A 14,547-nucleotide genomic window follows, 5' to 3' on the forward strand; every position below is an offset into this window, starting at 1 on the left:
AATCATGAGACAAATTGTGGAAGGCCTTGAATGCCAGGTTAAGACCAAGGCAGGTTGGAGGGGGGAAAGGGGAGATACTGAATCTGGGGACAGCCAGGGAGTCTTTGAAATAGAGACAGCCATGTGCTGGCTAGGGTGTGGCATTCATTTGGGGGCACGTGAGGTGGAGAGAGAGAATTGGTGAGCCGTGGTTCAGGGACCCCTCCCCAGAAGGATCCATTTGAAGCCTGGGGAAGACCCCCAAGATGACATCAAGATGGACAAGGGGCTGGAGAGCCCCCTCCAAGGGAGAGCTGAGGGTTGGCAGGGATGGAGGAAAAGCCGAGTCAGGTCCCCAGGAGGGATCCACAGAGGGTGCCCACTGATAATACAGAAGGTCTCTGGAAGGCCCCGCTGCCCAGGAGGGCCTCTGGGTTTGCTGCAGTGTGGGGAGGGGGCCAATCCCACCAGGAGAAACCCTTCTCAGGGAAGATGCCACCTCCAGAAGCCCATGTTCAAACAGCAGCGGTTGCTAATTATCTCTCTGCTGGGGACTTCACTAACCTCTTCCCACGAGATCCCTCTAGTTTATGAATGAGGCTGAGAGAGGTGACGTGATCTATCGGCTGTCACACAGCCAGTCAGCAGCAAGGCCAGGACTTGAAGGCAGCATTCCCTGTTTCCCAGAAGGGCAAAAAGAGCTGATGGAGCTGTTGGAGAGTAAGGCTGATTCTGGCTATTTGGGGCCATGGAATCTGGGAGGAGCAGGCTCTGGGGAGAAGGAAAGCTGGTGTCTGCCGCCCCCTCGCGATCACAGAGCCACCAGGTTGGAGGCATAGAGCCCAGCTGCCCAGGATGCCTGCAGGGAGCTGGGCCAGGAGCTCAACCTGGGGTAGGGGGCTGCTTTGGGCGCATGGGTGTCACCTCTGAGGCAGGTGGTTGTGGTGAAAGAGCATTCAAGTGAGACTCGTCTAGATTACCATCCCAGCTCACCAGGACCCGCGAGGCCCCTGGCCAGTCTCTCACCTCGGTTCCTCTCAGTGCCTTTGACAGGATTAAGAGATCACCTTTACTCCTGTGAAGATCCTTCACAGCCTTTACTCTATTTTTGCAGGTGGGAAAACTCAGGACCCAGTGGGCAGATCCGGGATTGTGGGGCCTGAAGCTTATCTGGGGGCCTCTTTAAGAAAACGAATGCAAAGTTAAGGAAACAAAAGTGCCTGGAGCCACTCAAAGCCAGAGGAAATGCAAAAGGAAAAGAGAGCAAGTCGGAGTGGAAAGGCAGTGGCCTTAACCAACTGCAGTTCATGTATTTTACTTTTGCAAATTTTATGGACACATAGGACCTTGTGAACACAAATCCAGGGTACTTCCTAGGGCCCATGCAAGTGTGAGGCCTTGACCGACACATAAACCTCATGGTGAGTCCACCCCTAGGCCTGGCGAGGTCAAGTATGAGGTGCCTGTGGGAGATTTGGGAATTCTGGAGCCAGAGCAGGCTCTGGATTCATGTCTCCCAAGCAACACTCCAACCCCCATCCCCTATACCCATCCTCATGCCCCACAGGCAGGCCTTCCACCCAGATCTTCCAGAGCTTCTGACCTGGTGTCCATACTCAGCATACCTTCTGTGTGGCCACATCCTAACAGTTGGGTTGCTCCAGCCAGGACTGCTCAAGGATCCTGTTTTCCATCAATCAAATCTTCCTTTGCTTTCCAGGCTTGGTGGTCCAAGCCCATAAGCCCCAAGAAGCCTTCTCTGCCTGCCCTTGCCTCCCCAGGCAGCGCCAGCATTGCACTTGGCACTTTGGTCAGCGCAGAACTACTGTCTGAGTCCCTGCAGTGCTCAGTCTGATGTCACGCACGTGCAGCGAGTCTAGATGGGCACATCCTGAGCCCCTCCTCTTGCAGCCAGGGCTGGGGGATGGGGGTTGGGAGACAGAGAGACATCTCAGATCCAGTCCCAGCCCTCCTTTCCTTTTGCTCATAATCTGGTGGTCAGGTAAGACGTGCACTAAGTCTTAAAACTTTTAGGCCTAAGAATAACTTAGGGATCAACTAGTCCAAGTGCTTCTTGAACTCATTTAGCCACAGAAGCTCAGTGTAGGAAATGGAGGGAAGCAGGGCTGTTCTGAGTGAAGCAGTGGGCGTGGGGGGAATGGGGGATTCTGTTTGCCTGGTCTCCTCCAGCCTTCCTGAGGAGCTAGGATTTGGAACCTCTGTTTAAGTTCAAGCCCTTTGTTTTAACAGAGGCCTAGCAAAGGTAAGAGATGTGACCAAGGTCACAAAACAAGTTAGTGGCTGAGGCTGGATTCGAACCTGGTGAAACTGTGCCCTATAGGGTTAAAAGAAGAGAAAAAAAAAAGCATCCTGAAACCGTGCCCCACAGGGTTAACAGAAACCGGTGATTAACAAATTCTTGAGCTTGTCTTACACAGCAGAAGGTGGGGAATAGCTTGTCAAAAATCCCTCTGCTTGTAACCTGCCTCCACTGACCACGCTCACCTTAATTCTTTTTTGAGTACTTAACCGAGCCTCTGACATGGGTCACTACAGCAATGGGGGGCTTACATTGTTTGCCAGGAACTTGGAGTCAGCTCCTGTCCAGGTCCAGCCAGCTAGCCTGGTTGGGACCACTGACCCTCAAACTGGGCCTGCACAGGTGTCTGATGAATGACCTTGTTACATCAGAGGGCCGAAAGCTCCACCCTCAGATCATGCTAAGCACCTGTGTTACGGAAACAACAGGCCAGCCAAGAAACAAGCACCACTCGGAGGGTTGGAGTACTCAGATTTATTACGCCGGCGGGCTCAGAGGGGCTTCTGCTCCAAAGCTCTGAGCACCTCCAAGACGTGCACATGAGGTTTTATAGGGTTAATTACAAGTATGGGGCTATTAGCCAATAAGATTCAAACAACAAAAAGCAAGGAATCAGTACACTGGAGCTTATCAATTTGGAACAGATCACGTTAATGACACTTGTTGAGCTTGGATTTACGAGTTAGCTTGTTAGCCCAGTAAACTGACACTAAACTTTAGATTTACGAGTTAGCCCAGCAGAACTTATATCAGTAAACCGACACTTATCACACTTAGATTTGTGACTTAGCTCATTAGCCCAATAAACTGACACTAAACGTCAGATTTACGAGTTAGCCCAGCAGAACTCAGATCAGTAATCCGACACTTGTTACACTTAGATTTGTGACTTAGCTTGTTAGCCCAGCTGGGCTTTTCCTTCACACCTGCACTGTTGAACACACATCCTATAAACAAGCAGGCCATTCAGATGCACCTGCGCATAACCCTGATTACCTCACCTTTCCCTACGCCTAAGACCCTGCTTCTTTATCCCACAGTTATCTCCAGCCCCTTGCCTGTGGGGAGGCAGATCTGAGATTTGTTCTCCTGTCTTCTCACTGCCTTGGGAATAAACCATTTCTCTGCTGCGCGTAGGGCAGATGAACCTGATTCGATAACACCAGGTCTGCCTGACTCCAGATTTCAGGTTCTCTTTGCTCACCCTCAGTCCCAGACATTTGGGGCGGAACCATCCCATCCCACCCCTGGCCCTCCTCTCCCTCCAGTCTCATTCTGGATCCTGCATCCACTCAGCACAGCCAGGATGGTGAAGAGAAGTGGGATGCCAAGGGCCCATGGAAGTGAGACAAGGAAGGGGCCCTTTGGGAGCCCTACACTGAAGGAGAGAGACACTGGACTTTTGTGTTTGTTCACTGCTCCTCCTCAGCTTGAGCAAGAACCTGCCACACTGTACCCAATAAATATTGGTTGAATGAATGAGTTTGAGGCAGCAGCTCAGAGCAGGGGAACATTCTTGGGTCGAGAAATCATTCCTCCAGCCTGACCATATCCACCTCTGGGAGCTTCTCCTAGTCCTCTGGGGGTGGGGATCCGGGCTGGGCTGCCTGCAGGTCTCTGTAGAGATTTCCATCTTCGCTGCATCCTCCTTTTCCTTCTCTTCAATGTCCTGACTCTCAGAGGAAACTGTTGTATGACTTTGGGCAAGTCACTTCCCCTCTCTGAGCCTTGTCTCAGTTGTTAACAATACTCACTTCAGTGGGGAGGGTATAGCTCAGTAGTAGAGCGCATGCTTAGCATGCCCAAGGTTCTGGGTTCAATCCCCAGTACCTCCCTTAAAAATAAGTAAATAAATAAATAAACCTAATTACCTCCTCCCACCCAAAAATATTACTTTAAGGTGTTTTTAGTTATTTGATGGAAATAGTTAATTATGATTTTTCATGTGCCTGGCACTGCATAAGGCATGTGGGATTGAGAAAATAAATGAGAAAATAGCTTTTTTAAAAAAATTTTTAAACATTTTTTATTGAGTTATAGTCATTTTACAATGTTGTGTCAAATTCCAGTGTAGAGCACAATTTTTCTGTTATACATGAACATACAAACATTCATTGTCACATTCTCTTTCGCTGTGGGCCACCACAAGATCCTGTATGTATTTCCCTGTGCTACACAGTACAATCTTGTTTATCTATTCTACATTTTGAAATCCCAGTCCGTCCCTTCTCATCCCCCGTCCCCCTGGTAACCACAAGTTTGTATTCTATGTCTAAGAGTCTGTTTCTGTTTTGTATTTATGTTTTGTTTTGTTTTGTTTTGTTTTTTAGATTCCGCATATGAGCGATCTCATATGGTATTTTTCTTTTCTTTCTCTTTCTGGCTTACTTCACTTAGAATGACATTCAGTGAGAGAATAGCTTTAAAGGACAGCAGAACCTGACACACGGTGAGTCAGAGATAGCGCCCCACGCTCACTCAATGTCTCCCAGCAGGATGTCTCCCTCATTCAAGACCCTCTTTCAGGACCGAGTTCTAGTCCACAGCTTCCAGGGCTGAAGAGAGGGCGGGGCAGGTGGATGAGCTGTAGATCGCAGAGCGGAGGAGGAACCAAATAAGGGTGCTACTGCCAGGCATGGCCGGTAGGCGGCAGCAGCGTCCGTGAAATGAGCTCGATGCCCTGCGGACTCTCCGAAATTTCTCCCCGGGCCAAGCTGCGTTCATAGGCACGAACACACATTAATGCAAATAAGTGTGTGTCCCGGTGGGAAATGTGTGTACATAGAAGTGCGTGTGAATGCCTATAGTATGAACGCATGGGTGCATGTGTATGTGAACAATATGTACACAGGTGCCAGGAGTGAGTCTGAGGGGAGAGAACAGAATGTACCCAAAGGTGTGAAGGAGCGTGTGTAGGGAGGATGTTTAGCGCAGAGTCAAGTGTGTGCTTCTGTGGCCTCTGGGTTAGATCTATTTGCATGTGACTGGTGTGTGTGGACCGCACACCCCCATCCTCATGCAGCACCTCTTAACCTTTTGGGTCCTGGACCCCTGCAGCACCCAGTGAATCTTTGCAGCAAGGCGCACAGTTGGCACACAGCACAGACCCCATTTCAGAGAGCTCTGGAATCACCCGTGGATCCCCGGAGGGTTGCTCTGGGTAAGGGAGTACATTCAAATGTTACCAGAATGGGAAACTCTGGGCAGTGTTTTTTCCCTCTTCTTTTCAAGCTTATTCTGTTTCTACAATGAACACTCTATAATGACCATAAAAATCACTGAAGAAAAAATGCCCAGTGTTCCCATGTTGCCTTCCACCGGCCTTTCCTCCTTCCCACCCTACCCTATCCCCTTCCGCCTAAGAAGCAGCTGGGTTCCCCTATGTCTGGGTGATGCTGTGGGGGGCCCAGCAGCCTACTGAGAAAGGACAGGTCTTGCTCAGCATGGGGCTGCTCTGACAGCAGCTGCGGAATATCTAAGCAGGGCAAAGGGTCAGCACAGAGCAATCAGAGAAGGCTTCCTGGAGGCAGAGGAAGTGGTGCTGACCTGGAAGTGTGATGAAGTTGGCACCTGATGGGAGTCTGTCCTGCTGCCCCGCCCCATTTCTCTGAGAATCACCTGCCCTTGGGCTAGGCCTTAGTAGTCTCCTTCCTGTAGAGGGTCCCCTTCTCTCTCCAAGGGAGTTTGAGATGGCAGGCAGGCAAGACTGAACTTAGGCCACCAGAATCCCCCATTGAGAAGGGGCATGAGAAGTCATCTGGAGTTTTCAGGCAACCAGACACTACCGAAGGTTAAAAACGGAGCGTGTTTCCCCATCAATAATAACGTGCCCCCGTTACCATGCACAGCTGCTGTCTTGTTGGGTCCTCAGGAGAGTCCTGGTAAGTTAGTTATAGTCACTGTAATCCTATTTTACAAAAGAGGAAAGTGACGCCTAGAATAGTCCTACAGATATGCTTTTCCTCAGGGCATGCCCAGAGCTGAATAAAAAATCTCTACTGTGCATGGATTCACATGCATAGACTCCAGCTCGTGCTTCCCTCCCCCCACCCCCCTTCAGAGCTGAGCTTCCCAGCCTTGGTGGGAGTTGGCTCTGGGTAGAGCAGCGGGGCCTCTGGAAGGGCTCCTTGACATGAGTAGGGTGAGGAGAGGCACCCAGGGTAGTCTGGTGGCCCTGCCCACTCTGCTGCCCACACAGTCTGCAACTGGAGTTGGATGGGGAGCCCAGTCTGGATCAGGCCAGCCCACCTGTGCTGGTGCTCATCACCTGGACACAGCGGGGCCCCAGGTGGGCAGCCCCAGGCTGGGCTCTGTGGCTCTGAAAGGAGGCTGCCCCAGAGGGGAAGAGGGGCTCCGAGCCTTGGTGCTCTCTTAAGGACCTGGTCACACATGATGGGGAGGCAGATCCTGGGTCAGGAAGTTTCCCTTCCAGAGAGTGACTTACTAACCATCAGAGCCAGCAACTATTTGAGGAGAACATTGAGAAGGTGAAGAAGGTCTTTTGAGGCATCAGGCTCTAACTCCTGATCCCCGAGCTGCCTTAAATGCACACAGGAGATTCAGGGCTTCTGCGGCCAAAGGCAGGGTCATTGCAGGGCAGGGGGATGGAAGGGAGGTGGGAGGAGAACGGAGGGGAGAGGAAGAGGTTTATCAGGAGCCTCAGGAGGCATGTGGGCAGGGCTCTGAAGGACAATTAGGGGCATGGGCCACAGGAAAGAAGGAGGAGTCAGTTTGGAGGGAGAGTCCAGAGGCCTGGTTGGGTTGGCGCGGGCTCTAGGAAGTGGCTACAGCTGCCTGGTGTATGTCTCTCCCATCAGCTGGGCTTCTTAAAGACAGTGCTGCAGCTCCCTCCGAGACAGGTCCTGAGGGTAGGGCTATCCTGTCCACTCAGTGAGGGCGAGCAGGTCCGTGTCACCACCCCCTCCCGCAGACTGGGGGCCCCCTAATGAGGAGACCACAGATGGTGAGCAAAAGAAACAGCCAGAGATGTGGACACTGAGAATCGGGCTCACTTTATTGGAAAACAGAAGGTTGGGTCCTAGGTCCCAAAATGGGACCTTCGAGAGGCAAAAGCCAGCTGTTTGAGTCAAGCTTCGTTTTTGACATGCCTGCCTCCCTCAGCCGCAAAGTGGGGAGCTGCTCCAGTTACAAACACCGGACCCTCAGGAACCCTTTTCCCAGCCTCTGGACAAATGCCCAGGGGATTTTACCAACAGATTTCTGTTTCTGGGATGAAGGAACTTGAGGAAAATGTCTCTTTCTCTCCCAGGATGGCAGAGCTCTCAGAACCCATCAACTCCTACCTCTGTCCTTCATTGTGCCAAGGCCCAGAGAGGGACAGAGCTCTGTCTGGAGACACACAGCCAGCAAGTGGAGGTTGAAGAGTCACACCCACATTCCCTGTCTCCTGGCTTGGGACTCATTCCAAGAGGAGATTCTAGAAGATGAGCCCCATCAGATAGACCTGCACGGACACCTGCCAAGGGACTCCATCCCCATGACTCAAACACCCAAACCAGAAGGCCCAGGTCAGTGCCACCCAGGGACCTTTCTTCCCTCCCAGGCTGTGCCCTTCTCTTGGGTCCCTGGGAAGGCAGTCTGGGTGAGGACAAAAGGGGACAGCTATGTTGAAGGTACTTAGAAGGGATGACATCCTCTTGAAAATGCTTTTCCAATGCATGCTGTCCAACCTTCTGAAACTCAAGGAGATGGTTAAAAAGGAAAGTCCTTTGCTTCTGACCCCCTACAGCATTCAGAGACAGGATCGGAGCAGGTATAAGTGAGAACGTTAGACAATATTAAAAAGCTCTGTTTGTCGAGCACTTACTATGCACCAAGCACCACATCCATCCACTTGGTAGAAGAACTGCCATGTGCCAGTTGCAGCATCAGTTGCTGGGAACACTTGTGACCAAAACAGACCAGGTCCTCATAGCCTCTTTGTAAATCTTCACAACTTCCTACCAAGTTGTCATCCATTATCGGAGAAATGGGCTCAAAGAGTGAAGTCACTTGCCCGAGGTCATACAGCAAAGACAAGGCAGGCAGTCAAAAAATCACAGAAGGAGCAGGTCTTCCAAGGCAGGGAGGGACTGGATGGGAAAGGGACCTGCCAAGGTCACAGCAGTTTCTTGGGCGGTTGGCATGTGCCTCTGCTGCCCAGGTGAGGAGGCACAGAGCCTGGCAGGGGTGGGTGAGTCTCCCTAGGACCCTCCATGTCATCACGGAGCCAGGAGGAGGAAAGCAGAGGAACTGGACGTGACAGACCCAAGACAGCATACTAGCCGGCCCAGCAGTGGACAAACCATGCGGCCTTGGGCAAGTCATTCTCTCTGAGCCTCAGTTTCCTCATCTGTAAAATAGGGCTAATAATAATGCCTACTTCAGAGTCATGCTGTGAAGGTTAGATGTTACCCCGAGTAAAGGGCCTAGAACAGTGTAGGGCATTGGGTGCTGTCTGTGTATTACCTATTATCATTACACTGGCTGCTGGCTGAGACAGGCACGTGAAAGCACTGTGTCTGGGAAGGGCTTTGCGCAGGTGGGGCTTGTGGCAGGTGGTACTGATGGAGCCAGAACCAGAGCAACCCCCAGCCTAGTGCTTCACTGTCAGGAGGTCCATCCCAAAGGCACCTCACCAGCCCCCTCTGGCCCCCATTTTGAATTTCCAAACTGCCTGCCGCCAGAACCACACAGCCCACTGTTTTAGCCCCTGGTCTCCCAACACCTGCAAGCTCAGAGCTGGGGTCCAGGCCCTGACCCTCTTGCATCACTCCCTCCAGCTCCCAGCACTACGTGCTCAGTGCCCAGAAATGAAATAAAGGATGGAATAATGACGAGTAAACAGATGATGAGAGAAAGGTGGGTGTATGTGTTTTGTTTGAAGTGCTGGAGCCAGGATCCGAGGGGATCACTTCCTAGGGGTTTTGGAGCCTCTGAGCTGGCTCCCAGCCTGGATCTGCAGTAGTTGCTGGGCAGGAAGGCAGTCAGAGGCCAGGCTAAGGGCCTGCTTCTTAAAACAGAGGGGCTGGGCTTTGGGCGGAGGCTCAGCAGGGGCCCAGCCTGGACTGCTGCTCCTCCAAGTCCTATCAGTGCATGATGATCCCTCTCCACCTTGAAGAACATTTCAAATTCCAAATCAGGCAAACCTCCTTAGACGGCAGCCTCTGGCATCCTCATTATTATTACTGAATCACCCTGTATTGGGGGCCTACTATGTTCCAGGCAACATCTCTATCCTTCAGAGAGGGCACTTGGAGGTGAACTGACTTTGCCTAAGATCACACTGCCAGCCAGTGGCCAAGAATCCAGCAAAATCAGGACTCTGATTAGAAACAGCATTATATTAGAGACTGACTCATTCCCTTGTCTTAAATCTAGGAGGAAACAAAAGCTCAGAGAGGGCAAATCCCTTGCCAAGGTCACACAGCCAGTTAGCATCAGAGCTGAGACTTAAATTCAGATTTGGGGCTTCCCAGGCCATGCCCAAGATTGAACTTGAGGACTCTGGTTTATTCCCATCACCCTCCTGCCCTCCCCACCTAACCTCTCTTACATGACACTTGACATTATCCATCACTCCCTCCCTCTGGGAACGCCCTCCTCCCCCAGTTTCCATGGTAACACATTCTCCCCATCCTCCTCCTGCTTCTCTGGCAGCTTTTAACTAATAATGGCTACTTACCATGTACTAAGAGCTTGCTTATGTGCTGGGCCCTATACTTACATTAACTCATTAACTCCTCACAATAACCCTATGAAGGAAGTCCATTCTACAGATGAGGAAACTGAGGCACAGAGAGGGAAAGCCAAGATCTGACTCCAGCCTTAACCACCACTTCTATTACAAGAAAAGGTATGAAATTGTAGGACATTTTGAAACCAGAGGCAAAAACTTTCCTCCCACCTCCTAAAGAGGGGAGTGGAAATTTGGGAAGAAACCAGACCTACTCCACAGCTTTAAGAGCCTTGTGATGATCTAGAATTACACTGTCAATCTGGAGCTTTAAAATGCACCGTGCACAATACACTTTGAAACGTGAAGATTTGGCAAGCTTCAGGAGGAACAAAAGTTCACAGAAAATTGCCCTTTTCCTTCATATTTTTCTATTTAGTTTTAAGTCTTCAAAAACCTCATCCCAGGGTGCCAGCTACTAAAGCTCTTCTACTTCAACGATACCTGGAATTCACTGGAAATTGGGACCCTGGATTCCACCGACTTGAGTTCTGCCACCACTAACCGGCTCTGTGACTTAGAGGTAAGTGGCTTGACCTCTCTGAGCCTGACTTCTTCACTAAGGTAAGGGTAATACTATTTCCCCTACTGGGCTGTCAGGAGGCTCAGAGGGATAATCTGCATCAAGCACTTGGCACGGGGCTGGGCACACAGAAGCATTCAGCTGAGCCCTATGCTCCAGCTGCACACAACTACTCGGGTCTGCCAAGCTTCTGAATTTCCATGCTTTGGCACACACTCTCTTCTTGTTGGCCAACTCCTAGTCATCCTTTAAGGCCCTCTGACCCTTTCTACCTCTTTCAAAATTGTTGCAAATATGTGTTTCAGTAAAAATCTAGAAAAGGCGCGTCCCTGCGACACCTCCACCCCCGTCCCAGGGCTCCCTGTCACTGCACATGTCCCACTGAGGTGCAATGATCTGTTTATGCTTTGGTCCCAGTTTGGGCTTGAACTTTCTGAGGGCAGGGCTGTATGGACTCATTTCTGAGTCTCAGTGCCCAGCATGCACATGAAGTGGATTTCGACATGTTTGCTTTACCTTAAATGCAAGTGGTCTGGCCCCAGCCCCTGCTGACTCCCAGACAAATTTATATATGAGAAGTGGGAAAACGCAGGCAGATCTGTTATAGCCGCAGGAAATGGCAGTGAGTAGATCCGGAGCAGCCTCAATACAGGCCTGTCCTGGGAAGGATGGAAGGGGACACAGGCTTTGCAAGGAGAATAAACAGCCCTGGCTCCAGTAGCACCTCCTTCAGGAGTCTTCCCTGGTTCCTAAATCGTCCCCTTTCTCTGATTTCTCCCCAAAGCATGAGCAGGAGGGGTCTCAAGTGATGAGTGTCTAGGAGGGTCCCCTACCTTGCTGACACCTCCTCATTCAGACACAGAGGCCTCTATAGTGATAGAAACAGCATTATATTAGGGCGGTGAAGGTGATCTGGGTGGGCTGGGACCCGAGGCCTTGGTAGCTTAGCAGCCTGGGTCTGACTACTGGGCACAGTCTCACATCTTCCAGAGCACTGGTGGAGCCATTTCCTGAAGGACGGAAATTCCCAGGTCTGGGACTCCTGGGGACCTCACCCCAAGAAAGGGGCTGTGCTTTGCCCACTAAAGGCATCCCTACCCACAATGTGCCCAAAGCCCATCTTGGTGCCTAAACCCCCACGCCCCTGAATGCTGGTTCAGCCTCTGCTGGAGTGACAGCCTCCTAGACAGGAGAAAGGCTTTTGTTCCAAGGAAATGACTGTCAAAGGGAGAAGAGGTATATCTTTTCCTTTTTTTTTTTTTCTTCTGTTTGAGACAAAGACATCGATTTCTTTCCATCTGTCCCAAAAAGGGAAGAAAATTAATTTGTTTTTACAAAGATGTCAGCACGCTGCTTCAATAGGGAGTCAGGGGTGTGTGACAGAGGCAGTGTCTCTAGAGAGGGGAGAGGTGTAGGGGGGAGATGAAGCATGGGAGAGGCACAGGGAACAGGCCAGACCCTGATATTGGGGAGGCAAAGATCTGGGAATGGCTAAATCAAATGCCAAACAAACGAAGAGAAAAACTTCTATGCCTCACACTTAGCAACCTGAAGGAGACAGCTAGAGCAGTTGGGGGACCTGGGGACCCTGGGGCAAGGGAGAGGGGAGCACACACTGATGCTGGCATGGCAGTTATAAAGACTTCTTCCCCCCAGCTCCTTCAAAGTCAGGTCCTGGGGGAGGGAGGGCCATTTCCGGCTCACTGGAACACTGGACACACAGGGTGCAGCCACACGTTGGGAGAAGGAAGAGAGGATTTCCCGGAGGGTCTTATCAGGCACCGGAGACTGAGAGGAGGAAAAGTCCACCCTGGTGCTTCAGATGCCTCCACCACCCAGTCCCAGGGGCCACCTACATTCATGGAGCTCTAACTAGTGTGGTCCTCTGTCCCCCAGCACCTGGGCCAGAGAAGCCAGGGCCATGGGGACCTCCAAAGCATCTGCCCTCCGGCTTGAGGACCTAATAACCTCAAAGCAGAAACCCCCTCCCTCTGCCTTAGCCCACGCACACCAGCCCCTGGCACAGAGGCCCACTAGCAGCTCTGGTGTTGGATCCACGGGACCTCCTTGCTCCTCTCTGTCAGGGACCCTACCCACTCTGAGGTCCTGTCTGGCTACCCTATCCTGGAGCCCCTGGCCTTGCTCCACCATCCTGTCCCAAGGCTCCCTGAGACACAGTGCTGGGGACACTGCTTAGATGCTGAGGCATCCCTGCCCACTCCAGGGGAACAGCTGTCAAGGAGAGAGAAGCTATATTGTTTCTCTCTTTTATTTTCTCTTTGTTAATGAAGATGTCAAGTTGGACCTGGTCCTCGGAGAGCCCTGCCTCTTTCTGGAACTCCGGGCTGGGACTCCACCCCAAGTTGAAGCTCCATCCTCTGCCCTCAGGCCCTATCTTGTGGTCCGGTCTTGAGCTGTAGCCACAGCCCCACTGTCCTGTCCATCTGACTTACCCCCAAAGAGGCCTGTCCGCACCACACAGAGGCCCAGTCTTGCAGCTCAATTCCATCCCCTCCACTGCCTCTCCTGGGTCCCAGGCGTGGTAGCGGGCTAGGCCCGCACTCCTGCAAGCCCTCCTCCAGTTAGGACTCGAGGCTGTCTCAAAGTCGAGGCCCCGCCCCACCGCAGAGGCCCAGTTCTACAGCCACAGGTCCCACTGCCCTAGCCCAGCCCAACCCAAAGCCTTGGCCCCTGAGCTCAGCCTAGAGGCACCGCTCCACCGTCCTGTCCCCTGCGCGCCCCAATCAGAGGTCCACCCCACTGCAGGGGCCCCATCTCCAAACCAGAGGCCCCCTTTCGCCCCACTCTGCGTCGTGGCCCCCGCCCCCATTAGAACTTGGCGCGACCCCAGGGTCACTCCCGAGGGGCGCGCGGCGGGCCGGCTGGGCCGTGTCAGGCGGCAGCCCCGCCGCCGGGACCATCAGATGGGGTGCAGGCGGTGACCCGTTCGCGGGCGGTGGCTTCTCGGGTGCGGCTGAAGCTGCTGGCTTCCGGGCGGCCGCAGGGCGTGCGGCAGAGCTGGCGGAAGCAGCGCTTGAAGTTCTCGTCCAGGAAGGCGTAGAGTACCGGGTTGAGGCTGCTGTTGGCGTAGCCGAGCGCGATGCACAGGTGCAGCGCCGCCACCACGAACGGGTCGCGGCGGTCGATGTCCACCAGCGTCCAGACGATGACGAAGATGTGGATGGGGGCCCAGCACACCACGAAGGCGCCCACCACCACCAGCACCATGCGCGTGATGCGCCGCAGACTGCGGTCCTTCTCCTTGGAGCCCGACAGCAGGCGCACGCTGCGCAGGCGCAGCAGCATGAGGCCGTAGCACACGGTGATGATGAGGATGGGCACCACGAAGGCGAAGAGGAACACGCAGATCTTGGTCACCGTGTCCCAGTACCAGCTGGGGCTGGGGAACTGGAGCATGCACACCACTGCCCCGTCTGGGCCGGAGAAGCAAGGAAAGATAGACAGGGGGTGAGAGGCTTGTGGGCCTAAGGGACCTACATGATCACCCACCCTTCTCGGCTTAGTCAAGTCACACTCCCTGCTCCTGGCCTTTGCTCAAGGTGATTCTTCTACCTGGAATGTCTTCCTTCACATCTGCACTTGGTGAACTCCTACTCATCCTTCAAGATCCCAGCAGGATTGGCCCTAATCTAAGAGGTCACCTTTCTATATTCTCTTCCATCTCCTTTATAAACCTCTGTGTCCATGGGCAGCAGTGATGATATAATTTAGCCCAAGCCCACTAAATGCCTGTCATTATGTTAACTCAAAACACCTCCACATTTCCAGAGTAACTCCAGTGGGGACAATACTGCTAAGATTGACTTAGCATGAGTTAAGAGCAGGACTCAGGCCCTAATAACTGTGTGGTGTAGCCTTGGGAAAATTATTCAGCCTCTACAAGAGCTTCTGTAAAGTGGGACTAGTAACAGTACCTAAACTTCATAGGATTGCCGTGAGGATTAAATGCACCATGGCATGGAAAGCATC

The 14,547-nt window shown here is 52.4% G+C and overlaps 1 protein-coding gene across 1 annotated transcript in view; it reads right to left on the reverse strand.

Moving 5' to 3' along the window:
* Window positions 1-7,292: 7,292 nt before the first annotated feature.
* The window catches only part of OPRD1 (opioid receptor delta 1), a 38,627-nt gene continuing 31,372 nt past the window's right edge, over window positions 7,293-14,547 (reverse strand). The window contains exon 3 of the mRNA XM_010948075.3: window positions 7,293-13,991. Coding sequence (XP_010946377.2) covers window positions 13,450-13,991 — 542 coding nt within the window. The 3' untranslated portion in view covers window positions 7,293-13,449. The remainder of the gene's footprint in view (window positions 13,992-14,547) is intronic.

The sequence above is a fragment of the Camelus bactrianus genome, chromosome 13 (assembly GCF_048773025.1).
Source record: "Camelus bactrianus isolate YW-2024 breed Bactrian camel chromosome 13, ASM4877302v1, whole genome shotgun sequence".
In the NCBI taxonomy this organism is placed as follows: domain Eukaryota; kingdom Metazoa; phylum Chordata; class Mammalia; order Artiodactyla; family Camelidae; genus Camelus; species Camelus bactrianus.